The 27449-nt window shown below is 44.1% G+C and overlaps 1 protein-coding gene across 3 annotated transcripts in view; it reads left to right on the forward strand.

The window, feature by feature from the left end:
• Nucleotides 1-18968, forward strand: part of NHSL2 (NHS like 2) — a 46968-nt gene extending 28000 nt beyond the window's left edge. For 2 of the 3 annotated variants that reach the window (XM_081336591.1, XM_081336593.1), the window contains exons 2-8: nucleotides 6981-7127; nucleotides 7911-8047; nucleotides 8131-8317; nucleotides 9139-9270; nucleotides 9589-11832; nucleotides 12348-12480; nucleotides 13771-18968. In XM_081336591.1, the coding sequence (XP_081192717.1) occupies nucleotides 6981-7127; nucleotides 7911-8047; nucleotides 8131-8317; nucleotides 9139-9270; nucleotides 9589-11832; nucleotides 12348-12480; nucleotides 13771-14074 (3284 nt within the window). In that variant the 3' untranslated portion in view covers nucleotides 14075-18968. The remainder of the gene's footprint in view (nucleotides 1-6980; nucleotides 7128-7910; nucleotides 8048-8130; nucleotides 8318-9138; nucleotides 9271-9588; nucleotides 11833-12347; nucleotides 12481-13770) is intronic. The other variant, XM_081336592.1, reaches the window with a different exon arrangement.
• The last annotated feature ends 8481 nt before the right edge of the window (nucleotides 18969-27449 follow it).

The following is a 27449-nucleotide window of genomic DNA, read 5'->3' on the forward strand; positions in this document are numbered from 1 at the left end:
TTCAGGTCCAACCCCCAGCTCAGGCAGAAGAGTCTAGACCATTCCATACAAATGGTGGTCCAGTCTTTTATTTTTGAAAGCCTCCATTGATGGAGTACCCACAACTTCTGAAGGCAAGTTGTCCCATTGATTGATTGCTCTCACCATTAGGAAATTTCTCCTTAGATCTAGGTTACTTCTCTCCTTGGTTGGGTTTCCAACCATTGCCTTCTGGTGCTTTGGAAAATAGGTTGACTCCCTCATCTTTGTAGGATCCCCTCAAATATTGGAACAGTGCTGTCATGTCACTCCCCAGCCCTTCTTTTCATTAGACTAGATCTTGATCTTGGCTAATTCTAGGAAGGGCTGAGTGGGATCCTTGTCTCTGATCCAGTCTAGATATGGCACCAGCCACATGGGATGCTTTGCTAGAAGCTCAACTGTAAATCGCAAGAGTGTAGCATTGCAACCTTTAAAGTAAAGTCTGAGATCAAGCGGCTTCAAATCTTTGAATTGAAGATATGGAATGGCTTGTTAATTGAATCTGGTTTTTTTTAAAAAAAAATCCCTTGGTGATTTATTTAAAAGTAAAATGTTTCCAAGGGAGGCTTTTAGATCCATGAAGGCAATGAAAAATAAGGCAGCAACGCGATGCAAGTTTAAAAGCTGCAATTTAGGAAACAGAAGAATGCAGAACAAGTGCAGATGGCAAGCTTCTTCTTCAGAAGAGGCATCTGGGTTCTCCCACAGAGGGAGGCAATGCTGTGTATTATTTATGACCCTCTTTTGTACGGATGCGGTGGCTCAGTGGGTTAGGACGCTGTGCTTGTCGATCAGAAGGTCAGCAGTTTGGTGGGTCGAATCCTGAGTGCCGCGTAACAGAGTGAGCGCCTGTTACTCGTCCCAGCTTCTGCCAACCTAGCAGTTCGAAAGCACGTAAAAATGCAAGTAGAAAAATAGGGACCACTACGGTGGGAAGGTAGCAGCGTTCCGTGCGCCTTTGGCGTCTAGTCATGCCGGCCACATGACCACAGAGACGTCCTCAGACAAGCGCTGGCTCTTTGGCTTTGAAACGGAGATGAGCACCGGCCCCTAGAGTCGGAAACGACTAGCACGTTTGTGCGGGGGAACCTTTACCTTTACCTTTGTACGGAAACATCCAATCAAAGTTCTGGTCTGGATAAACGATCACATAATTTCTCCACAAAACGTCAACTGGGAAACAAATGCTTCCCACAAATGCAAAGAAAGGGTTAAAACAACATAACCCACCCTGACTTTCCTTTTAAAGCAGCTTTACCAACCTCTCCTGTTTAATTAGAGCTCCTGTTCCCATCAGACTCAAGACCGCAGCCAGTGGTTGTGGATAATGGGAAGTGTAGTCTAAAATATCTAGAGAGGAAGGGCGGTTTAAAAGACAAAGAATTCTCTTCCAAATTTGCAGGTTAGTCTATCCCATGCTGCACTCCTTGATTCAAGTTAGATGGACTCAATTTCTGAAACTTGAATGGTTTTCTAATGGAAAGCAATCAAAGGTTAGAAGATAGCTGAGCATGTGCAGAAAGCCACGGATGCAGAAATTTGGGCAGGCCAAGGAGGACACTGTGCCTTGAGATGACATCCTAGGAGTGCTGGAAAGTGGCTAATAGGAATTGGGCAAAATGAGAGAGAGAGAGAGAGATTTCTCTCTATTGCCCGTTAATTAAAATTAAACACAATAAAATTAGTCTCCAGTTTGGTCTTTAATTAAACCCTTTGGTCATATTAAAAATTGCAATGTAGTAAATAATAATAATTTGACATCTGGAGACTTACAAAAGTGGGCTTATGGAATTGTGTATGAGGCTGTCTGTGACACACTTCTACTGTGGGCCAAAGCTGTAGGCTTTGCTAAGAAATTAAGGGCTAATGTGGTAAGAGAGTCACCTTCGAATAGTTAATTTTGCCAGTGACTGATTATGCAGGGATGGTGCAGGCAGGGTCTGCTTGCAGAGCTGGAAAATCCAAAATTGATGGAAATAAATTATGCTCATGCTGTGGTGCTCCTTGAGTAGGAAAGTTAGTGTTAAAGCACATGCCTGTGGCTGTTCCTCTTTACTCGGGACAAGCTAGTTAGGACCCGCAATCCTTCACTCCGAACTGTCTTGTGTGCATTGTGAAAGATGGAAGGTTTGTTTCTGACTTTCTTCTTCCTTTCTGCCTGTAGAGTGCTTTCTTCTTTGGTGATCTGGGGTCTTCCTGGTTTATTTCATGGGATGTTTTTATTTGCTCATCACACTTGGGGTTCCCCCTGTCAGGGAAAATAAATTAATACTTCCCTATCAGAGGGCGATGAACCGTGGTTCATTTGACGCATGGTAAACATCAGGTAAAAAATAAAAGAAACCCGAGGCATATTCTACTGTATATAAAACTTGGGCTCTTTGAAGGACATTGATGCTCTCCTTCCAATGTCAGGGTAGGCATTTGGAACCAAGCCAGGTTGCTCTGACATGAATCCTCATCTGAAATGACGAAGAGGAGGGCTGCCTTTCATGCCTGAATAACACGAACGGACGATAGCAGACGGAAGAGGCAAAGAGGATCTGAGTAGGGAAGGACAGTCTGCCCAACATGTGCAGGATGATTGCCACCGCCAAGTTTCCAGATGAATGGAGGAAAATCAAAAAAAGAGAATAAGAGTTGGAAGGGACCTTGGAAGTCTTCTAGTCCAACCCCCCTGCTCAAGCAGGAGAGCCTATACCGTTTCAGACAAGTGGTTGTCCAGTCTCTTCTTAAAAGCCTCCAGGGATGAGGCACACACAACGTCTGAAGGCAAGTTGTTCCACTGGTTAATTGTTCTCATTGTTAGAAAAAATTTCTTTTATTTCAGGTGGCTTCTCTCCTTGATTAGTTCCCATCCATTGCTTTTTTGTCTTGCCTTCTGGTGCTTTGAAAAATAAGTTGACCCCCTCTTCTTTGTGGCAACCCCTGAAATATTGGAACGCTGCTACCATGTCACCCCTAGTCCTTCTTTTCTCTAGACTAGACAAACCCACTTCCTGCAACCATTCTTCATATGTTTTAGCCAGTGCTTTTTTTGTAAAAGAAAAAGGTGCCGGAACTCACACATGTCATACAACCCGCCTTGCCTACCCTACAAGGTTCCATCCAAAAAAGGTGCCGGAACTCCGTTCTGAGCGTTCTATGAGAAAAAAAGCCCTGGGTTTAGCCTCCAGGCCCCTAATCATGTTTTGAGACCACATAGCCCTTCTGCCTCTGTGGAAAGCTGGGGTGATTATTGCTTGGGGCTCTTTAGAATTCTGCTAAAATTGTATAGATTGGAACTGGAACTGGAATTCTGGGAGTTGAAGTCCACACATCCTCAAATGGCCAAGGTTGAGAAACACTAATCTATGCAAGACCAGAAGACTGGAGATGGAGGACTGCCAGGATATTTCAAGTCTGAAAGTTAGACTGTGAAGTTTAAAAATAAAATGTGAAAGTAGACAGTGGCAAGACTCAACATGCTGCTGTGATGAAAACCACATGGACATGACTGGGTAGTCCCAGTTCAACTTGAAGGCGACGTTTTGCTTCATGCTTTAGGACCCACCACTAGCTCTCTACAGCTTGATGATTTAAGCTTAGTTCCTTCTCTTTTATCCTTGCAACGCTGTTTTGTGTGCATTGATATTTCTGGAGAAGAAAACAGTTGTGGTCTCCCATCTCTGCCTGATCTTTTAGCCTGGCTAAGTCTACCCACCCCAAACACACGTTCACACCTGCTGGCAAACTTGTATATTCTACTTTTTTTCCCCCAGAATGTTTCCATTAGAGTTCTTTAATTCCTTGATGGAATTGCTCTCCTAGGGATTCCCTGCGATCTGGTTTGGAACCATCACAAACAGGAAGGCCATTTTCTTTTCTTTTTTTTCTTGCTAGATTTTCCTGCAAATTCCCCCCCTCCCCATATTATTAGAGAGGCGTTGTTGCCGAAAATGAATTAGTAGCAGCGTAATTAGACGAATACCGTGCAAATCAACTTGAGCAACTGGAACGGAAAAATTCAAGTTGTAATTAGCTTCTTGCGGCATCCTTTGCCTTGGGACACGCATTTATTTATCCGATTTGCATGCTACCAATTGAATTTCCACTCAGGGCAACGTGTGTATCGCTGCATGCTAAAATTAATATAGTCGCCATTTTTCACTCTCTGCGTTCCTTTCTCCCCTGCTGACCTTTAAATAATGCAAGGCAATTGGAGGTTATTGAACAATCGGGTCTTAAAACATCTATAAGCATTCCATGTAAGCAGTGATAATTTTCAAGGAAACCCGTTTAGTATGTTTGGAAATTTAAAGACAACAAAGGCGGTTCTGCAGGAGAACATGACCAGCGAGCTTCGCACCGGCATACAGAGTTCTGTCAAAAAAGTATACAGTATTATAAAATATTTTGTTTATTCCCCGAACCTCAGAATCCTTATGAAGTTGGGCGTTTTCATACACACTTCTAACACTGGAGTTCTCAAACATTTTGGCCTCTGGACCTCTTTGCCACCTTCAGAATAATTGAGGATTTCAACAAGTTTTGGGTTATAAGGGTTATGCCTCTCACTATTTATTGTATCAGAAATCAAAACTGGGACTTTTAAAATATTTATTTATTTGACTTCATGCAGCCCTGAAAAGATCTTGGATCTGCTGGGCTTGTCAGGAGTCAAAGGCCCGGTCCACAGCTGAAGGTCCAATTAATCTGATTTATTGTTAAGCAGCCTATGTGCAGGAATCTTCTCAACTAACAACAGCTGCTTAGAGTTAGATAAGGATCCATAGAATTCAAGGGAATTGGACTTGCTTGTGGCTATGTAGGGATTCTAGGCTGACCCCTCTCTTAACTCTGCCTCCAGGCTGTGCCACTACTTTTCTTGCAAGGAGCTCCCAGAGACCTGTTGTTTTAATCAAAGACAATATCAGTATTTGCAATTATGTTTGCTGTTCTGTTCTATTCCCCACCCCCCAGTAATCAGCTGCACCATGCCAGATTGGAGGTTAAGGTTCAATACAGTGGATGTTCACCCAACCTCATAAAATATAAAAGACTGCTTCAGCCTCAACTCATGTTACGTGAACGGTGCCTTTGGTGAAAATGGACTGCAATGGGGGTCCTCCTAGGTGCAATAGAACCCCAAAGAATTGAATCTTTGGATCAGAACAGAGTTGGTCTGAAACCTGGTGGATTCCTTAATAGCAGCCCTCTTCTTCCTGTAGAACACCAGTGTGAATAATTTCCCACCCACTGAAACCAAGGATGGATTATTGTTTTGGAGAGAAAGGAATGTGAAAGGAAATTCAGCTTCCCACTCAAAAAACAAGAGCTTTTAGGAAGGAAGGAACATAAGATTTAGAAAGGGGGGGAAGAAAATCTCTCCTACAGCCACTTTGATAGTAATTATTTGTACATTTCTTGATCACAGTTGACTCTCGGGAGATGCTGTATCTCTCTGTATTTATTTTTTTCCCCTACTCGAGCATTTCAATTCATTTCCTTCCAGCAGAGTTGTTTATGCATCCCATAGAGATAACATGGTTACAAAAGGGAGAAAAAGTCTTGGCTTGTTTAATAAAGCCAATAAGTATTGTCATATTTTGCAAGTCTTTGTTTATTAAATAAAAGTCAAGTGAGTGTGCTAAACTTTTGATCTCCAGTTGAGCTAAAGCAGTAAAAGATTGTTCCAAGGCAACCTTCTCAAGAAAAAAAATACCACCCATTTGAAGAACTGGAAGAAAGAGAAGGTTGCATATAATCAGTGGTGGGATTCAGCCAGTTTGGCAGAACCAGTAGCTAATTTTTTGTTGCTCAGGCCCAGAATGGACTTCCGGAAGCGGCATCCAGACAGAGAACCAGTTCTTCACATATTTGAATCTCACCACTGCATACAACATTTGGAAAAAGATGGTGCGAATAGTCAGTTCTGGGGAAATGTTCAGTTCACAAGCAAGCTGGATGAACGGTTGAGCCAAATCAGATCAATGGTTTCAATTTACAGTGATTAATCTGCTTGGATTTTGCTGGATTAGGCTTAATATTTCACTCTCCTGCTAGAAAATTATTGCAAATGGCAAGAACTAAGTAAGGGCAGGGGACGCAGTGGCTCAGTGGGTTAGGACGCTGAGCTTGTCGATCAGAAGGTTGGCAGTTTGGCGGGTCGAATCCCGAGTGCCGCGTAGCAGAGTGAGCGCCTGTTACTCGTCCCAGCTTCTGCCAACCTAGCAGTTCGAAAGCACGTAAAAATGCAAGTAGAAAAATAGGGACCACTACGGTGGGAAGGTAACAGCGTTCCGTGCGCCTTTGACATCTAGTCATGCCGGCCACATGACCACGGAGACGTCCTCGGACAAGCGCTGGCTCTTCGGCTTTGAAACGGAGATGAGCACCGGCCCCTAGAGTCAGAAACAACTAGCATGCATGTGTGGGGGAACCTTTACCTTTACCTTTAAGTAAGGGCAGTCCTTGCCTTATGATCACAGTTGGGATTAGAATTTCCATTGCTAAGCAAGGCAGTTATTAAGTGAGTTCTTCCTGATTTTACAGCTTTTTTTTTTACATGGTCATTGAGCGGATCACTGCAGTTGTTAGATGAATCAAGTGTTGTTAAGTGAAACTGGCTTCGCCATTGACTTTGCTTGTTGGAAACCAGCTAAGAAAGTCACAAATGGGGATCATGTGACCCTGCAGCCATTGTAAATAACATGCTGGTTGCCAAGTGCCAAAATTTTGATGCCATGACTATGGGAATATTGCGATGGTCATTAGTGTGTGGATTGGTCACGGGTCACTTTTTTTCAGCGCCACTGTAACGTCAAATGGTCAATAAGTGAATGGTTGCAAGTTGAGAACTTCCTGTAGTTCAAAAGTAGATCGTGTTGGGTTGTGCAATCACATCCGGAAATATCTCTCTTGTGTCTTTTGAATCCTGACACAAACTTTGTCTCTGTTGGTTTTTTTTTCCTCTCCAGCTACTTCCAACTTAGATCTGGATGTGAAGAAGCCAACCCCACCCAAGCTGTTATGGCATCAACCCGTCAACATATTTTTGGCTCGACCTGTTGGTGTGGAGGACTTGCACCATGAAGCTGAGCTCAATCTCCAAAGTTTGCTGCAAGGTACTGAATCTATCTATCTATCTATCTATCTATCTATCTATCTATCTATCTATCCATCCATTATCTATCTATCTATCTATCTATCTATCTATCTATCTATCTATCTATCTATCTATCTATCTATCTATCTATCTATCTATCTTATAGGTTGGGTTAGGGTTTATTCCCTCTTCCTTTCTTCATCAGGCCAAATCCACTCCTCCATGAACCAGTGTTATTACCTCAGAAGAGGCCATCTTGGGGAGGTGGAAAAAATAGGCGTTTTGCAATATCACATTTTGGGAAGGAAGGTAAAAAATATAGCTAGTCACCCCTTTGCAAAATCCAGACAAAAATAACATAAAAGAATTCCAAACTGCCAGATTTTACAGAGCTCCTCATCAGATAAGCAGTTATAGTTTTAAAAGAGAAGACATCGCATGTGGAAGAGGCCATTTTGAAAAGGTTGTGACTCAACCTTACGGATTGAAAAACATTTAAAGAGGAAATGAAAGTGCCCTTGCCGAGGATAGGTGAAGAATGGTTTGTGTGCAAATTATCCTAACTTCCTCCCTCCCTCCCTCCCTTCCTTCCTCCCTTCCTCCCTCCCTCCCTCCCTCCCTCCCTTCCTCTTTCTTTCTTTCTTTCTTTCTTTCTTTCTTTCTTTCTTTCTTTCTTTCTTTCTTTCTTTCTTTCTTTCTTTTTTTTCCTTCCTTCCTTCCTTCCTTCCTTCCTTCCTCCCTCCCTCCCTCCCTTCCTTCCTCCCTTCCTCCCTCCCTCCCTTCCTTCCTTCCTTCCTTCCAGAAGAGTATGAGGAGCCATATTCGGATGCCAAGAACCTTGGCCAAACTTTCCGCTATGCCAGCTCTCCTTCCGTGGACAGGCATCTCGAGTGCAGCCCTCGCCCTCCACCCAACAAACGCATGGAGTTCGTCTTCATGGTGAGTCTGGTGCTTTGTAGCTTGCTAAGGGAAATGTTGGGGCTTAGCTGATTCTTTCCCCAATCCATACCACTTTCTGACAGCCTACAAGCCAGCAAGTGAAGGAGAACGAAACAACGAGCCTTGGGGTAAGAGTGGTGGAGCCTTCGCTAAGCTTGCCTGCTACCCCGGACAGACACATAGCCTGGACCCCACTGCCTGCTCTGGAGGAGAAGAGATTACAACAGCCCTGTTCCACCCAAGCAAACATCATCCCCATCAACGTCTCAGGTAGAATCGATGGTGTGTGTGTGTGTGTGTGTGTGTGTGTGTGTGTGTGTGTGTAAGGGCAGTTTCTTAGAATGAAACGATGGAGGAATTGCAGGGAAAAGCATCTTGAGCTCAGCACGTTAGTTCAGGAGAGAGAAAAACCCGACAAGCATTGAATGAAGCGTTGCATCTGGACTTCTGTACGTGCAAATGTGCAACGTGCTCCGCTAGACTAGAGCATTCGTCTGGGGTTTCTCATTTCGGGTATTTTGTTTGTCAGTGTTGCACGTGCAGGCAGTCCTTGCTTAGCAGCTACCTCGTTTAGTGGCTGTTCTCAGCGAGAGTGGTAATGAAAAAAAAGTAACTTTATGACCCGTCCTCTCATTTATGACTTTCACGGGTCTGTAAAGCAAAGGAAAGCTGAAGTGAGATTGAAAATACAGTCAGGGTTTTTCACTTAGCAACTTCTTCACTTAACGACCAAGTTGCTGGTTCCAACTGTGGTCATTAAATGAGGGCTGCGTGTAATGTTAGCCTACATTTGTGGTCCTATCACCCTCGGCATCTAATAAATTCGAACTCGGCACAGCAAAAGCTTGAGATTTTTTTAAGAGGATGCTGGTGGGTTTTGTCCCTCCAGTCCTGTCACAGTTACACACCTACATGCAAACCATCTCTCTGTTGAAGCCAGCTGGGGAATTCTGGGAATTGAAGAACACCCGTCTTAAAGCTGCTGAGATTGAGAAACACGACTTAAGGTCATCTGCCTCTCCTGTCTGTTGTCATCTTCTGGGCTTCCTAGTCTCTGCTTGGACCACTGAATCTCTTTGTCTTGGTTCCAGGGCAGCCGTTCGCACGACACGCCAGCGCACGGCACTCCTTGTTCAATACAGAGACCGCCATGAATCCCAAGTCTTTGCTACGCCGAAGACGGACCGTGATTGGCTTCCCCCACCTCTCTCTACGTGATCCAGGTGACCAACTGGTGGGGCAGCTGCTCCCTTGTTCTTTTGATTTTTGCTGGCCAGTCGTAAAGATATTTATTTTATTTGCTGATTTAAAATATACGTCGCAGGATAAGGTGCACCCGAAGCTGAATAAAAGGCTCTTTTCTTTAATCAGTGCCATGTTGTGTATCTAAGCAAGGCACTGGCAGCTTTTAAGACTTGTGGACTTCAATTCCCAGAATTCCCTAGCTGGCTTGAACAGACAGAATTCTGGGAGTTGAAGTCCACAGGTCTTAAAGAGCGTCTCTACTCGGTTTCATCCTTGCCTTTCTAACCCTTCTCTAGGAAGTAGCAATGGGCCCATCGTCAACCCACCGGCCACCATAGCTGAGTCCATCTCTTGCAATTTTGTCTCTGATGTGGTCAATGGAAGGAGTTCCACTCGCCAAGCCCGTTCTCCTCAGTCCCGACCACAGCTGAGAAAGACCTTCAGTGATCTTGGGGGAGTTCTACAGGGACGAGGTTGCCAAATCCAAGCAGGCCGTGCTGAGAACCCCAAAGTGATGTATGCCAGCCCATTGTGCAACGGCCCCAAAGAGGACTCCATCTTCTCTCCTGGTTGCAGCACATCCTCCTTCTGCTACACCAACTCTTCTGTGAGTCAAAATGACGTGGCAGCAGAGAGCGCATCGCAGATGTCTCCTTGCACACCCAGGGACACTCCAGAGGCAGATCAACTTTCTTCCTTCTTCATTAGCCAAGACAATATGGCTGGGGCGAATGAGTGTGGAACGTTTTGCACTTCTCCCGAGTCCCCCTTAGTGACTGAAGGAAGCTCGAGGTGTGGAACAAGAGACGTCAAAGTCCCTGCGGCCCTTGTCAACTCAAGTGAAGAGGAATCGTCCCACCTGGAGAGGGAGCGAATCATGTGCAAATTCCGCGAGAGGTCACTTTCTGTCCCTACGGACACAGCCTCCCTGTGCTCAGTGGACATTGGGGGCAGTGAGACATGTGGCCTTAGTTATCCCAGTGCCAGCTCGGAGGGGAGCACCAGCACAGACAACATCTCCCTGGCTCTGGAGCAAGAGGCCCGAAAGCAGCGCCGACAGCGAACCAAGAGCATCTCTCTCAAGAAGGCCAAGAAGAAGCCTTGCCCACCCATGCGCAGCGTCTCCTTGATCAAAGAAGGGCAAAACAGCCAAGCAGAAGTGAGTGGTGAGGCACTGCCCCAGGATCAGAGACCCAAAAGTCTTTGCTTGCTGCCTGATCCACAGGTCCACACCAAAGTCCAAGGTGATCCAACAAGGGAACTGGAGAGCAGGCCATATGCCCAGCAGGGCTTTATGCCTGAATGGAATTCTGGGGATCCTTATTGCTCCTTGTCCGGATCCAGCACTGCTACTGGGACTACTGTAATTGAACTGTCCAAGGTACGTGGTAGTTCTGAGTCCCTCCCATCTCCTTCCATCTCCCGGGCCACCACCCCGTCTCACCTCTGTGCTGACATGAGTTTGAAAACCTCTTCCCCAGGCAGGTTGACAGGGGTAATGTCTCCCTCCAGTGGCTACTCCAGTCAGTCTGAAACGCCAACCCCAACCGTTCCAACATCCATGGTTCTGGGTCATGCTCCTCACCAGAGTGGACGGACAAGGCCCCTTGTGCCGGAGAGGAAGTCCTCCCTTCCCCCTGTCTCTCCTATGGAACGAAGCCCCAAGTCTCGTCTCTCGTTCGACCTGCCCTTTGCCCCACCGACACATCTGGACCTCTCGGGCTTGAAGATCTCGCACAAGAGCAAAGCCAAAGTCAGCCGACACCACTCAGATTCTACCTTTGGAGCCAAATTGGGCCCGAAGCTGAGTCCGGTGCAGCCAGTGATGCCAATGGTGACCCAGCTAGACCTGCGCTCTGTCCGTTTGCGTTCTGTCAGCCGATCTGAGACTGAGGATAACTTGGACAGTCCAGAGCTACTTGAGGAACCTGGCAAGAAGGTCCGGCCCCCAGTGGCAGAAAAGCCACCCCTCTCCCGAAGGCCACCAATGCTGTTGCATAAAACCCCACCAGTCCAGGAGGAGTCTCCTGTGAGCTCCCCAACGTCTCCAGCCGCACCCCAAGAGTTGGTCCCTGCAGAGAACATTTATATGGTGGCCAGGAGGCCAGATCACCTGTGGGATACAGGCACGTGGAGCCCCACAGAATCCCCTTCTGCTGAGGGGGCAGCTTCTCCCACACAAGGCACCACAGGGACATTCTTCTCCACTGCACGGAGGCTCTCTGAGGACAGCTTGGAGGAGGACGAGCAGATGAAGGCCAAGGCTCTCGACGAGGTGGTGCCTGGGGGAGAGAGCCGTAAAACTAAAGTCCCACCTCCTGTCCCAAAGAAGCCTAGTGTACTTTACCTGCCTTTGGTGACTTCCCCACTCCATCCAGGGCCTTGTCCTGGGGATCAGAGGTTTCCTCCTAGCCCAGTTATCATGCTAGATGAGGATTCTGCCTACTCAGAACTGACCACCTACCAAGTGCCGTCTCCTGTTGCCAATGAGGTGAATGTAAGTCCAACTCCCACAGACCTATCATGGGGTGACATTTCAGGTAAGCCTTCTTGCTTTTTCTACGTCAGGGTGTTGAGGGAAGGTCTTAGCTCAGTTAAGGAGTAAATTTAAACTAAAGAGAAATTTCCTGAGTGCTATGGAATTCTAGGCACTGGTCAAAATATCTGCAGAATGTGTAGGACAAGACACTCGGCTAATGTACGCTAATGGGATTGTGGACTAATGTGATATTTATGGTGCAGGTCTTACAGATTAGGGTTGCAAAAAAATCCAGTCAACCACTGGATGGCAGCAAAGAGAGAAAGAACGCTGTTTTGGCCTTTCTGTGGTCAACTGGATGGGTTTCCTGAAGATGGTGGGAAGACTCAAACCAGTATCTTTCCAACAAAATACTGTACCCTATTTTATTCCCCTTCCGCCATACGCAAATGCTGCCTGCCTATCGCTGTTTGAGGAACACCCTGTTTCTTTTTGCGTCCTACTTGCTGTCTGAATCCCACTCGTGGAAGCGACCTATTCTTCCCCCCCCCAAGGTTCTCGCTTTCTTTTCCGTAGGGAATTCTGTGGGTTTGAGGAGCAGAGAGAAACACTTTGTAAGCGACAAAACAGCTGAGTCCATAACCGAGGAAGATGACGATGTTTTTGTGACAACCCGAACCACAGAAGATTTATTCACTGTCATTCACAGGTGGGAGTTTATCCAGGAGTTTATTGAGGAACCGTTTTGTGCTGCTTGCCCAACCCAGATCCCTGGAGCTCCCTCCCTTCCCACCAGCCAGTCTGCCCTGAGTGAGAAAAAGATTTAGATTCAGTTCATCTTTCTTGGTCAGTGTCTCTGTTGCTCCTTGAGTTGACCTGGCATAGGAGCAGAAGGTCTCCTAGCCGTTCACAGTTGCCAGCCTTTGAGCTATGGGCCCCAGCCTTCCTCCTGTTTATTATTATTTTTAATTCTTTTGCAGAACCCTCCCCCTCGGCCCCACATGTGAAATCTGGTGACAAACTGCCAGATTAGAACAATTTTTGTCTTAGAAAAATAGAGAAGTTACATAAACATGGTAGGCCCCCCGTTCAGCTCCTAACATTACTTCTTTGAAAGTTACCCAACCCTTACCAAGTTGAAAACAAAAGGAACCGGCCATTTCAGTCCCACCAGTTTAATTACCCAACCTCAGATAATGATGATATTACCTGGTCAGGTAATGGAATGTCTGCAAGAAAACAGCCAAGCGCGGAGAGAACCAAGCACCCCACAGTTCAACCCTGTGGGATGAACAAATATTCTCTTCTATGGTACTTTGAGCTCTTGCAGATGATGGATAGATGGATGGACGGATGGGATGATGGATGGATGGACAGATGGGAAGATGGATGGGTGGATGGATGATGGATGAGGGATGGCATGATAGATGGATGGATGGATAGATGGATGACTTGTAGCTTGCGTACCATTGAAAATATTTCCCTAGCTTCCAGCTGGCTCCCAGGCTATCAAGTGTTGGTTATAATATTTATTTATTTATTTATTTAATAATATTTATATACCGCCCTTCTCCCGAAGGACTCAGGGCGGTGAACAGGGCAAGAATAAAAAATACAAAGTTACAAAAGTTAAAAAAGAATTAAATATATGCCCACTAAAAACAGTAAATACAAATATTAAAATAACAATAAAACCCCCCACCAATCCCCCATCAGGCCAGGCCGGCTTGTTCGAATAAGAATGTCTTTAGATCGCGACGAAAGGAGCAAAGATCGGGCGCCATCCGGAGCTCAACCGGTAACTGATTCCATAGCTCCGGGGCGCCCACAGAGAAGGATCTCCCCCTGGGGGCCACCAGTCGACATTCTCTGATCGGTGGCACCCTGAGGAGGCCCTCTCTGTGAGAACGTACAGGGCGAAGGGAAGTTGATGCCGGCATAATAGTGGTCATCGCTTTATTTCTCCCTCGAGTTTGTCTCATCATCCCTTTGTTCACAGATCCAAGAGGAAGTTACTGGGTTGGAAGGAACCCAGCGACTCTTTTGGCAACCGACCAAATTCCCAGATGCCCATCAAGAACGCCGCAGGGCTTATGATCAATGAATGCCCTTCTAGCACAAGCAGAACCTCGAGCAGAAACGAGGACTTCAAGGCTCTCCTTCAGAAGAAAAGTGGCAAGGGGGCCTCAGGCATCCGAACATCTGCAGCTGAACTTCTCAAGACCACCAACCCCTTGGCTCGGAGGGTCATGACTGAGTTTGCTGTGGATGGGACAATCCCAAGCTCCAAAATCCAGCCCTGAGTTTCTTGAAAGAACTGACTTTGCAGTATATGCTCCTTATCCTTCTTGTCCTCTTCCAAGCTTGACCTTAGGAGTGAATCTGTCCCCCCCCTTGAAGCTTCAGCACCCGGGTTGATTTGTTCCCTGCAGCCAAAAGTTTTCCCGGGTTTTTACTGGGAGAGAGGGTGGGTGGGTGAGGATGGGGAGATGACTCTGTAGATTCAAGCAAAGTGTCTTAAATGAAGAGCACACCCATCCCTTGTGGAATTTGCCCCACACTTTTCCTCATAAGGGACAGAGTTTTTATTTTGTTTCCTGGGTTAGAAAAAGAGACTTGCACAATGGATGTTCCTAGAAAGGGCTATCACAGGTGGGTGTCAGAGTTGGACCTAACACTTTCGTCCCTGATTGCATGAGGAACAAAATCTCTCTTTCTCTCCTCGTCCTTCTCCTTCTCTCCCCCCTCTCTCTTTCTCTTTCTCTCTCTCTCTCTCTCTCTTTTTCTTTCTTTCTTTCTCTCTCTCTCTTTCTCTCTTTTCTTTTCCAGGTGTACAAATTGGGAGTTCCCCATTTTGATTTCTTCTCCGCAACAAAGCTAACTTGGAACTGTCCAGTTTCTTTGGCATGTGGTACTTTTAAGTGCTTGTAGGATATAATATGCAGCTGTTGTGGCTTTTCTTTTTTTAAACACACACACACACACACACTTGATCTTTTATTGTTTTTTGTTTTTTTTTACTTTGGGTTGTAAAACTTCGTAAGAGTTTTGACCAATGAGTCACTTTAGAGAGATGAGGCTGAAAACCGAGTTGTCCGTTGGGCACAGTGCTTTTGTCCAAACGATGAAATGCTGTCAAACACAGGTACAAATGGGGCAGAGCCTGTTTCACAACGATGCGACATTGCTTTTGTTGCTTGCTCTCCCCTTGATGGCCCCACACAGAGGGTGGAAAGTGCTTAACGGGATGTCTCTAGCGAGTTAAATTCCATTTATTTAATTCCATTTATATCCCGTCCTTCTCCGAAGACTCAGGGCGGCTTACAATCTTCTTTGGAGTGAAGAATGGGGAAAAAAAGTTGGAGATAAATATCGGTAGGTTTCTTCCCTTTTGCAAAAGCAATGTTTCAAGACTTCCTAGGCTTTCTTGGGTAAGTTAGTGGAAACTGTATTTCTGGTCATCCAGAGGCTACCATTTTCCATACTCTTAGTTTGTGGTTTCTCTACGAGAAACACCTTGTCTTTCGGAAAACTGCATAGATTTAATTCTGGCAAAGAAGTCATGTACTCATGCCCCCCCCTTCCCCACTGACTTAAAAAAAATGCTTCCTGTCAACAGATCGGTGCACTTTGCATATCTCAATGTATGATATATGAAAAAAGAGGCCTGCTCTATTTTCAAGATTCATTTATTGCGAATGCAAAGTATTGAAATACAAAACAAACGCCTCTGTTTGGAGGCATGAGACTCTGCTCAAAATGGCTAGCTGTGTTTAAAAACCACTTTGCCGCCCTATAAGGATCGCCTACCCTATGACTTGCCTGGCCTGTGCAACATAGGATCATAGGCCTGGAAAGAACCTCAGAGATCTAATCCAATCCCCTGCTCAAGGCAGGGGCCTTACAGAATGGTTGTCCAGTCTTTTTGAAAACCTCCAGTGAGGTGAGCCGACAAATGGCTCTTGAAAGCAAAACCTCACAGGCTATATTAGTAGTTGCATCCAACTCAGTTCGGTGAAGAAGATTCGGTGAGTGTTCAATGTATGGCCAATTTGTCCTCTTGATTCCAGCGGCTCTACTCTTGCCCCAACCAAATTTGGATGCTAGTCCGTTTGCCACAGCGCCTTGGAAATTAAACTGCTTAATTACAGCCTCAGCTTTCCTTCGCTAGTCCATTGAATCTGATGCATAGAAAAACCAATAGGTTAGACCAGAGCCCTCAGCCTACCTGTTGAGCTATGACCTCCTCCGTTGTGCCATGACTTGCATGTCTTGTTTTTTTTTGCTAATGGCCTTTTTTTTAAACTCCTTCAGTGAGTGTGTTAGACGCAACAGAAAACAGATGAGGACGATGAGTTTAGATGCAAAGACAATCACTAGAAATACCCAGCATGCTTGCTATTCAATAATGTAGCCTTTCCTGCTTTCTGGACTTCCCTCCAGTATTCGGTGCTATTAGCACCTAGCAGTGTTTCTCAACCTTGACCCTTTGAAAATGTGTGGACTTCAACTCCCAGAATTCCCCAGCCAGTTTTGCTGGCTGGGGAATTTTGGGAGTTTTATGTCCACACATCTTCAAGTGGCCCAGGTTGAGAAACACTGCTGCACGCACAGACACACACACACACACACACACACACACACACACACACACAGCAATCCATGCATTATCGCCTTTCCTCTATGTCCCTGGGTTCCTATTCTTCATGTTTCTGTGGGTGTAGCATAACGTGGAGGATTAGGACAAAACATACAATAATTCCAATGTGTGTTTTGAACAAACCTAGTATCTAATGTTCTGAATAAATTGGCAGAATACTATTTTTTAAAAAATCCTGTTAGTTCATTCTGGAATGAATCAAAAGTTCAAAACAGCACCTGCAATAATGAAACCTTACTAATGCAAAGTTATTTCTCCAGGATGCTTTCTTGCGCAACAAATAGCAAACCCAGTTGCGTGGTCTAGTTGCGGCAGAATTTAAAAATAATAGCTTAAAAACTGGGTGGAAGGACATTGTTTTGGTCATTTCCCTGCTAGTTCTTTAAAGGGGCTTCATAGCATCAGAACCTGTCCTGATTACTGTTATTTTGGCGCAACAATGACCAAATGACTCTAGAAAATAATTGAAAATTACCAGTGGGGACATCCATAACCCTTACTGTTCTATCTTTGTCATTTTAACACAAGATGACTCACAATAGTGGCAAATATCTGTAGCTTGGGTGTCGGATGAAGGTGAAGATTCGTTCTCCAAGCTTCTGGGTTGGTTTCTGAATGTTTCGTTACATCTCCAGGTAACATCTTCAGCGGAGTTTATTCAACTCCACTGAAGATGTTAACTAGCCTGGTAACGAAACCAACCCACATGCTCGGAGGACAAACCTTCTACATTGGAAGGAACATAGTCCCACCGCCCAGCAGAAAAAAAAAATTAGAACAAAATTCAAGAGTTGTGGATGGTCTTACTGGACAAAAAAGATTTGCCAAAGGATTTTTTGTTCTTTTTGTTCGTTTGCTTCAAAAAGCGAGATTTCGAATGGCAAATTTTAGATAACTTGAAATGAATGTTAGGTTCCTGAAACAACCTTAGGAATTATAGACACAGGGGATTGCAGGTAGCCCTCGACTCACAACCACGATATTCCTGTTGCTAAGCAAGACAATTCTCAAGTGAGTGACGCCCTACTTTGTTGCCTTCTTGCCACAGTTGTTAAGTAAATCACGGTGCTTCCCATTGACGTTGCCTGTTGAAAGATGGTTGGGAAGTGATTCCGTGGTTCCAGGATCGTGCAACTGTCCTAAATACATGCCAGTTTCCAAGTGCCCAGATTTTGATCACGTGACCAAGAGGACGCTGCCATGGAAACCTATCATAAATCACCCTTTTCAGTGTTGTAACTTTGATACTAAACTAAGTCAAGGACTACCTACACAGTGACAAAACACCCCTTTCCTCCCTTGACCCTGAATTTTGTTTACAAAATGTCAGTTCCAAAGTTCTTTGATTCCTTGGTTTGGAGTCATGACAGTGAAAGGAACACAACGTTCATTTTAGCAGAGATGACATGGATGGTATAGCTTGCCGGCCTTAGCCTTCCTTTGCCTAAAAAATTACCTTTCTAAATGCGTTGCTCTTTATAAGAGTTGTTCCACATGTCCAGGCGGAGAGTGAGACGACAACAGCTATAACTAACACAACCCTCACTGCAAACATTCATTTTATTAATGCTTTTTCCCCCAAGAACTTGAAGTGTTGCTTGCTGAGAATCCCCATCCGTTTTATTCCCAAAACTCCAGTTCAATTTCCTGCTTCGGAAGTTTTAACCTAACGGATTTAGAAAACATTGCGTTACAGGTAATCCTCGACTTAACGACCACAAATTTCCATTCCTCCTAAGCGGAGACAGTTGCCAAGTGAATTTTGCTCCATTTTACGATCTTTCCTGCCAGAGTTGTTAAGTGAATCTGGCATTTCCCATTGATTTTGTTTGTCAGAAGGTCTCAAAAGGGAGGTGACCCCCAGGGACCCTGTAACTCGCAAATATGAGTCAGTTGCCAGACCTCTGAATTTTGATCACCTGACCGTGGGGGATGCTGCAATGGTTGTGAAGTGTGTAAAGTGGGGACAAGTCACTTTTTTTCAGTGCCGTTGTAACTTCAAACAATCAGTAAATGGAACTGTGTTAAGTCGAGGACTGCCTGGATTTTATCCTGCTGAACCACGCCAGTGAAAGGCCAAGTGGTTGCATTCACCTAACGTGCTGAGCTTGGTTTGTGTTAATCTCGGTTTAAGTGTGTGTGTGGGAGGTGGATGTGGCTTTGTGTGGCGCAAGCCCAGTTTAGTTAATGATGATGAAGTGTATTGTGCAAACCCAAAGAATGGGTTATTTCTTGTAACTCAGTTAAGCATGGTTGTGTGGATGCAGCCTCTGATTTCCTTGTTACCAAAAAGTGCCCCTAACAAAACAGGGTAGGACCTTTAGCAACTTGCTACCAGGAGCCCACAGCAATTTGTCACAAATGCAGAGTGAAACAGGGTGACTTTGTTTAATATAGATGTACATAGAAATATATGTATTCAAAGCTTAGTTTTCTATGAATCCTGCTGTATCTTACCTGCCTGTATGAAATTCAACATATCCTGCCTGAGCATATTCAATTTATTGCTGGATTGTATCAGGATTTAATTTTCTCTGTCTGGATTGTGGTTTCTTTTTTAAAAAAAGGGGGGAGGGAGAGGAAGTGGTTACCTGCATAAAAAGCAAGCCAAGGTTTAAATTCTTCCCCAATGGAATAGACTTCCAAGCATCTCCTACGATTCAATAGACTTTCTGTCCCTGCAGAACTGCCCCAGTGAGGTTCCGCTATTAAGGGATGGAGAGAAAGAGATGGAATATGCACATTTTTGGAGAAGATGGTGGCTAACGTTGAACAAAACCCTCGTCTTCAAGGTCTTGAAGAATGGGGATGGAGTCGTCTTGTTGCAGTTAACTGAGCGGTGTGTTAGAAAAAGTGACAATGGGATTATAAGGTTGAGAAGGGTTGAATTAATAAAAGAATGAACGGTATATCTATGCATAGACACCCAGGCCTGCATACCCATACAGAAAATTCAGGAAATATCCTCAAGGGCTATAACTTATAATGGAGAATCATAAATTGGCTTCAGCAGTAATCCATATTGAGAACAGAAGTCACTGTGTGTATGTATTGTGTGTGTAGATATATGGATGGATGGATGGATAGATAGATAGATATAGAGATATAGATACACACACACACACACACACACACACACACACAAAAACATGTAAAACCCAAGTTTAGTCTACTGGCAATTGCAAAGATGGGGCTGTTTATCTATTTCAAAGCAAACTTGAAGGATTGGGGGCTCAACATTTTTCTCTTGGCCTAAATTGGTCAGAAAGTTGGATTTTAGAAATAATTAGAGCAGGGAAAATCACACGCAACTGCGGAGATTCTCTCTTTTCCTTTGATCAGATTAATTTACATCCATAAGATTGGTGTTTGATTCATTGTACAGTTTGAAAGCTGGGAGCAGTAGACATGGGAGTATCTGGGCTGCTGTTTTCGGACGTTTCTATTTGGGCTGCCCCATAGCAGGTGCTGTGCTGAGAAGGAAGGGCAGTTGTCTGGGGCAACTATAGCCACGGGGAGCCCCAAATCATCAAGCAGAGAGAAATAGGGTTCAGACTAACAGCACCCACGTCTCAAAAAAGAGACTGATGTGAGAACACCAAATCCTGTTGGAGCCAACTAATCCTGCAGCTTCTTTTATCTGGTTCCCTCACTAATAACTGGCTGATCCCTTTATCAGGCTCAGATTGTTCCAAGAGGTTGAGTACTTCACAACTCTTCTTCAGTCTGGTGGTGTTATTTTTTTTTAAGTTAGGATGGGGGGGAAGGATGGAGTTTGTGTGTTTATGTGTGTTTCTGGTAAAACATAAGCATCCAGCAGATAGATAGATAGATAGATAGATAGATAGATAGATAGATAGATAGATAGATAGATAGATAGATAGATATAGATAGATAGATCGGTGGGTGGGTGGATGGATGGACAGACAGACAGACAGACATAGAGGGAGAGGGAGAGAGATGATATAGGGAGATAATATGGATGGATGGACAGACGGGCGGACGGACAGAGGGAGAGGGAGAGAGATGATATAGGGAGATAATATAGATAGACGGACGGACGGACAGACAGACGGAGAGGGAGAGGGAGAGAGATGATATAGGGAGATATAGATAGATGATAGATAGATAGATAGATAGAAAAGAAGGAAGAAAGAAAAGAAAAGGAAGGAAGGGCGCTTATGTTTGACCAGGCATAAGAGGGAGAAGAAGTAGCAGCTCCTATTGCTCTAAAGATCTTGTCAGTAAATAAAATCTATTGCACTCCTTTTGACTATACCTGGTTTGAAATATCCTGTTAGGATGAAGAAAACCGAAGCCAAGAGCCGTGAAAAGAAAGCGACGGTCAAGGGATTTAACAATTGAGGTGTCTCAGGAATGCCTCCTGTACAATTGGGCTAGGCTTTGAACGTAAGCACAGAGCAGAAGTTGAAGTTCTCATCCAATATTTATAGCAAACAAGAGGAGTGTTGTTTTCACAAGGTCCATTTTTGGGTTTTTGTGGCCGATCAGTTACCGAAACAACATGTGTTAAGCACTTAGCTCCCTTCGGCACAAGTTGTCTTCGTTGGCCAGTGTGGAGTGCAGGTTGTTCTTCAGCAAGCTGCTTATCTCTTATTGCGGTAGCTTCTTCTGAACCCAAGACATTCCCACAAAGCTTCTTCCTTGCTAAGGATGTGTTGCAGTTTTTCTGTGAAAAAGCAAGGGGGTGCACCACAACTCGCTCTTCTGTCTCTTTGTAGATTAAGCAGATTAGTTTATCCAAGAGGGCATTAGATTGTTTCGGCCCTGTGATGCTGATAAGTCGTTCACTTTGTTGGGCAGCCTCAATTAAACACACACGCCCCTTTTCTAGATATGGGAATTGCATCAAATGATCTGTATGACCTTGGATGGTCTTTCATGTGTCCTTCCCATTAAAGAGAATTATCATTCCTTTTTGGTCTTCTCAGTCCACTATTTCTTCTTCTATAAGTTCTCCCTTATATTATAATGTCTGTGTGGCTTGATGAAGTAACACATTGCAAGAAGATTGCGTTCGGTTCTTGGATTGACTGTATTCATCCAGGACAGAAGGAATACAAGAGATTCTTCAACTTCTTCTTGATTAATTTGGAGTTCTGTCCTGCAATTTGTTTCTCAGACCTAGCCAGTTGTAACTAATTGCAAGTGCCTGTCCACTGTTTGGCAACCGTATCAAATGGTCACTCTTACTTTGTGACATCCTGGTTAGGAGCAGTTGTTCACCCAATCTCTTGTGGACCATCCCGATGATGAACTTGTGTGAACTCTCTTTCCCAGCCTAGATTAACATTCACTTCAATATCCTGAATTTATTTTCCCGACTGATCTGAAGACACCAGATTGACTTAATTCTCCATAGACTTCCTAGGTAATTTTGGAAATCAGAGATCCACATCTCTTAAGAAATAATCAGGATAGTGGCGACAGTACTAAAGTTCATTTCAGAATCAGTGTGTTATTAGAAGTCATGGATATCACACTCGGGAATGAAACTTTCTTGTGATACATGTTCATGAAATGAATCTATCCTGCAATGCCAAGCAACATTATAGCATAATTTATTTATTTTTTTTACTTTTCTTAATCTACTTCATTCTTTGAGGAGGTACTTCCTCCTTCTACTGTCTGTTAATACAGTTCTAAGAATGTCTTCATGAGCTTTGTTCATGCCAAGGCCAACAGCGAGAGGCTGGTCCTTCTGTTCTTCTGCATAACCTTCTGTGAGATACTTCTGCACCATTATTGTCCTTCAGAGAAGCCACCATCCTTTCTATTAATAATCCTTTGTACACAGGATGGAATCATCACCTATCCCTTTCTGCTTAGACGAACCAAAGTTTGCTCAGAAAGGCACTTAGCTCCCTGCTCGTTGGGCTTTAATTACACATTCCACAATCCGTTGCCATGGATTTGCACAATCAAGAGTTGTAATTAACGTCCCTGGCTCAGAAGTTGAGAAATATATATATATATATATATATATATATATATATATATATATATATATATATATATATATATATATATATATATATATATATATATATATATATATATATATATATATATATATATATATATATATATATATATATATATATATATATATATATATATATATATATATATATATATATATATATATATATATATATATATATATATATATATATATATATATATATATATATATAATAAAAATGTGCTTGGGTGATCGTGACAAGTTCTCTCAACACTCCCCCCTCTCCTTTGTTTTCTCCTCTCTTTGCTACTGTTTTACTCAGGATGGAAAGTGAGGTCCTGATGGAAGAGACTCAGTTTTTCACCTCTCCCATCAGTACGGCTGGCTTTTTACTTTCTTTACTGCAGAGCAGCTGAGCATCAGTGTGCAATTTGGTGGAATAGGTAACAGACTTCTATCAATTCTTCCAACTAGATGGCTATTGAGGTGCCCTCGGGTATATTGATGTTGTGAAGATAGAATTCCACCATCCAACATTCTGGTCCAAACATAACTGTAGAACACTAGGGTAGGTGAAGCTGCTTACGCTTGTCTTCTCTCTTCTCTTCTCCAATGTGGCCATCTTCGGAAGAGAACTAGTTGAAGGGGGTTTGGGATATAGGGCAAGGGTGTAGTTACCTTGAACGTCTATCTTCCTTCCTCCTTTAGCTCGGAACTAAGCTGTCTCTTGTCTTGGGCTCCCCTTTGGGAAAGCTCTGTGTGGCCAAATCTACCTCCAAGCTTCTCCAAGTGCACACTCCATTACCCAATGCACTTGTTTAAATGAACTTGGCGGAGGAAGACAGGAAGATGGCTCAGATTTGCTGGGCAAAGTGTGAATGTACAAACTCCTATTCCTAACTGTAGACTCCATTAGACCAAAAGGAGTTCAAAAGTATTTAGCTTGGCAGTGTGATTCCTAATATAATAAGTTCTTTCTGATGAATCTAAAGAGTTAAACCTATAATCCTCGACATGTTTCCTAGCAAAGAGGCTTCACCAAACATAGTAAGGTAAAGGTAAAGGTTCCCCCGCACATGCGTGCTAGTCGTTTCTGACTCTAGGGGCCGGTGCTCATCTCCGTTTCAAAGCCGAAGAGCCAGCGCTTGTCCGAGGACGTCTCCGTGGTCACGTGGCCGGCATGACTGGACACCAAAGGCGCACGGAATGCTGTTCCCTTCCCACCGTAGTGGTCCCTATTTTTCTACTTGCATTTTTACGTGCTTTTGAACTGCTAGGTTGGCAGAAGCTGGGACCAGCAACAGGTGCTCACCAAACATAGAGAGACTCTTTTTCTGAGTAGACATGTATGGGATTTGCATTTTTTGTTTTTGTTTTTGGATTTATTCATGAGATGTCACTGTTGGTTTTCTTTCAAGGTCAAATTTGAATTTTATTATTTATTTTTTTGTAGACAAGCAAGACTGCCATTTGATTTCCAAAACGTTAGATGAAGTTTCATCTTCAGGACAGATAAAATATCCTAGGCCTGAATTCTCTCTCTGACCTAGAAAATTGGTTACAGTTTGATAAGATGAACTACTTTCCTAGCTGGCTATTCCTAAATTCTTTGGTGAGAAAGCAGGGAACAAACTTCCCACAGACAAAAGCCAATTTTAGTTAGCCTCCCTTAGCCTTTCTGCCACTTTTCCCACTAGACTTTCTTTTAAAAAAGGACTATTTGGCCCAAATCTTCCCCGAGAAATTATAACTAATAAGAACGGATATTGGCAGGAGTGAGAGGAAGGGATGAGCTGGACAGCTAGCTGACATTTTGACTAATTGCTGCAGTGTGTGAATGTATCAGAGCTCACAACTGAGTCAAATAAATGCTCCTCCTCAAACCCTTGCTTTCCCCCCCCTCCCATTGTTTAGCAAAAAAAATAACAACAGGAAGCTTGTGTCTATCTGAAGGTATCTTGAAATCTTATTTCTTCTGACTATATATCACCATTATTGTCCCAAAGGTGCTTTTCCGAAAGGCAGCTGGACTTTGTTTTTCTTTGAAGACATTATGCTTCTCCTCCAAGAAGCTTCTGAACAGAAGAAGCTTCTCGGATGAGAAGTGAAACATCTTCAAGCAAAAACAAAGTCCAGTTGGCTTTTGAAAGAAGCACCTTTGGGACAACCATGATCTGGATGACTGAGAATCTCCATAGACATATCTCCAGTATGGTAAGAAGGAGAGAATGTTCTCAAACCATTATGATTTCCTGCCCCAGACTTTAAAGAAGCACTTTACAGTAACTGATCATGAAGATGAATCTTATATTTTGGCCAGGTGCATTCACACATCCCTGAATGACACATCCCTGAATGCCTTGTTTCAAATGATCAGAGATGAATCAAAACACATTCCTGTTACAGAGGCAAATCACTGTAGATCTATGTGACCAAGAAGATTAAACATTATTAAACCTCGTATGTTATTGCGTAGAACTGCTCAGGAAAAAAGAGTGAAATTAAAAAGTTAACCATTGTGCAATCTGAATTTGGATAAGGGTTGCAAACTCATGTTAGCAAGAATTTTTGAACATTGGCTTTTTTTTTTCATGTAGAGAACCACTTCGGTACCTCTTTTGTTTTTTCTACAGAAGTCATTTTTAAACTGTTGCTCCAACCAGGGTTATTAAAGATCGGATCCTCCAGTGGATTTGCATGAGCTGCATGATTAAGGCTGTCCTTGACCGGTGTTTCCAGCTTTGGCAACTTGAAAAGGTGTGGACCACAACTTTAACAGAGGACTTCTTGGAGTCCACACCTCTTCAAGTCAGAATGGGACAGCCAGCCCGCCACGGCCAACTCACCGCAGGACAACTTCACCGTGGGACAATTTAACAATTCAGTTTAGTTCCTTAAAATGAATAAATAAAAATATTTTCATTTTTGTCCTTGTTTTCATTCTGTCTCTCCTTTGGCTTCCTTTCTTTAATGATTCTGTTCCACCATTTGTTTGATATGAGCATCACCCTTGTCCTGCAGTGAATTGTCTGGGGTCAGCTGGCCGTGGTGAATTGGCTGCGGCGACTTGGTCACTGCCCTACACAGTACAATATTGACATGAACAATCTGTCTATCAAGGAATAAAATCTTTTATTTTGCTGCAGGATGCCAGTGCTTTGCTTCTCTACTACTTTTTGTGTATGTTAGATTCCCTTGCACCCTCCAGTAACCCTTGGAAATTCGTTTTTGTTCCTTCTACACCTAGATGGATTTAAACATGTTTTCTCTGAGAAGCTTGTATACGGGCAAGGTAACCTAAGTCATCTGCCTACATTAAAACCCCACTAGGATTATGAGATAAGGGACGTGGTGGCTCAGTGGGTTAGGACGCTGAGCTTTGTCGATCAGAAGATTGGCAGTTTGGCGGGTCGAAACCCGAGTGCTGCATAACAGAGTGAGCGCCTGTTACTCGTCCCAGCTTCTGCCAACCTAGCAGTTCGAAAGCACGTAAAAATGCAAGTAGAAAAATAGGGACCACTCCGGTGGGAAGGTAACAGCGTTCCATGCGCCTTTGGTGTCTAGTCATGTTGTGACTCAGGGCCAGCCTGTGGGTCCGACAGCCGGCTCCGATGTATCGGATGACTCAGATGAGGGGGAGGGAAACGAACCGGCTGATGATGGTTTGGAGGCTTTGCAGAGCCCTCAGCCGGGGACCTCTTCTCAGCTGCGTGAGCCCGAGAGTGCGGAGGAAGATGACCCACAGCTGGCCCTGTTCAAGGACGCCCGACGCAGGAGGCAGTCGAGCAGGAACAAACAAAGAAAGGCTGTGGGACTCCTCGGGAGGAGGCACAGGGAGACCACGCCCTGAGCTCTCTATAAAAGGAGTGTTTGGGGAGGGGCTGGTTGCTGAAAGCAACTTTTCCGCTTGAGAAGACAAGCTCTAGTGTTTTTGTTAACTGCGTAATAAATCTTGGCAGATGCCTTTTAGCCTTGGACGCTCTCCAGTCTCTTCTTTCTGAATAGGGGTTTGCCTTACTACAAGGCCAGAAGAGGGCTGGTTCAGAACAAGTCATGCCGGCCACATGACCACGGAGACGTCCTCGGACAAGCGCTGGCTCTTCGGCTTTGAAACGGAAATGAGCACCAGCCCCTAGAGTTGGAAATGACTAGCATGCATGTGCGGGGGAACCTTTACCTTTACCTTTTTAGGATTATGGACTAGGCTAGTTGGTCTCGCCATAAGCCAGTGGCAAGATAGGGAAAAATTTTGTTTTGTTTCTTTTTTAAAAAAATCCCTTAATGCATGGTGATGCGAAACTGAAATGTGGGATATACTTTTAGTTTTGAATCCTAACTCTTGTACAGTATCCAGAAATGCATAAGAGAGACTTCTCCCTATATTTCTGAATGTTGCACTTTTTACTCCTTGCAAACTTGGTAAATACAATATCTAAATGTCTTAAAAGATTGACTAAATGTGATGAAATCTCCTGGCACCAGCTGGACATAAAGCGGGAGGGAAGGTTGGCAGCCAGCAGTCCCGAGTGTCAATTGTATTCATAGGAAAGAATAAATAGCAGATGTGGTTGACGCTTTCAAGCAGACGGAATATTGTGAGATTCGGGCTCATTCAGATTCAATCTCCTGCAATTGGTTGCAAATGTCCACATTTGGTATTCTAAGACTGGAAGCCCCACCCTGTCGGGGAAAGTTGGATTCACTGATTGATTTGTTCAGAAAGGAAAAACCAGTGATTGTCTGATGGACTTCATCAGCAGGACAGAAGGCCAGATGTTCTCCTTGAGGGGGGCCTGGTTGCCCTCTGAGCTGCGTTCTTTCCTTGCAGATGTTTCATTACCCAAACTAGGTAACATCATCCGTGCTCCATCCATGCAACATTTCTGGCAGCTCAAGTTTGATGCCTTATTCCTGTTGTCCTCATTGACACAGGTGAGGTAGGATGGGGGTGGGTGGGTGGGATGGGGCATACAAGCTGTTTAATGCTGAGCTGCAGGGCAGGAGGATCAGTTCGGCCTTGAAGGAGACTTTG

Source organism: Vipera berus, assembly GCF_964194415.1.
Source record: "Vipera berus genome assembly, chromosome: 11".
Classification (NCBI taxonomy): Eukaryota; Metazoa; Chordata; class Lepidosauria; order Squamata; family Viperidae; genus Vipera; species Vipera berus.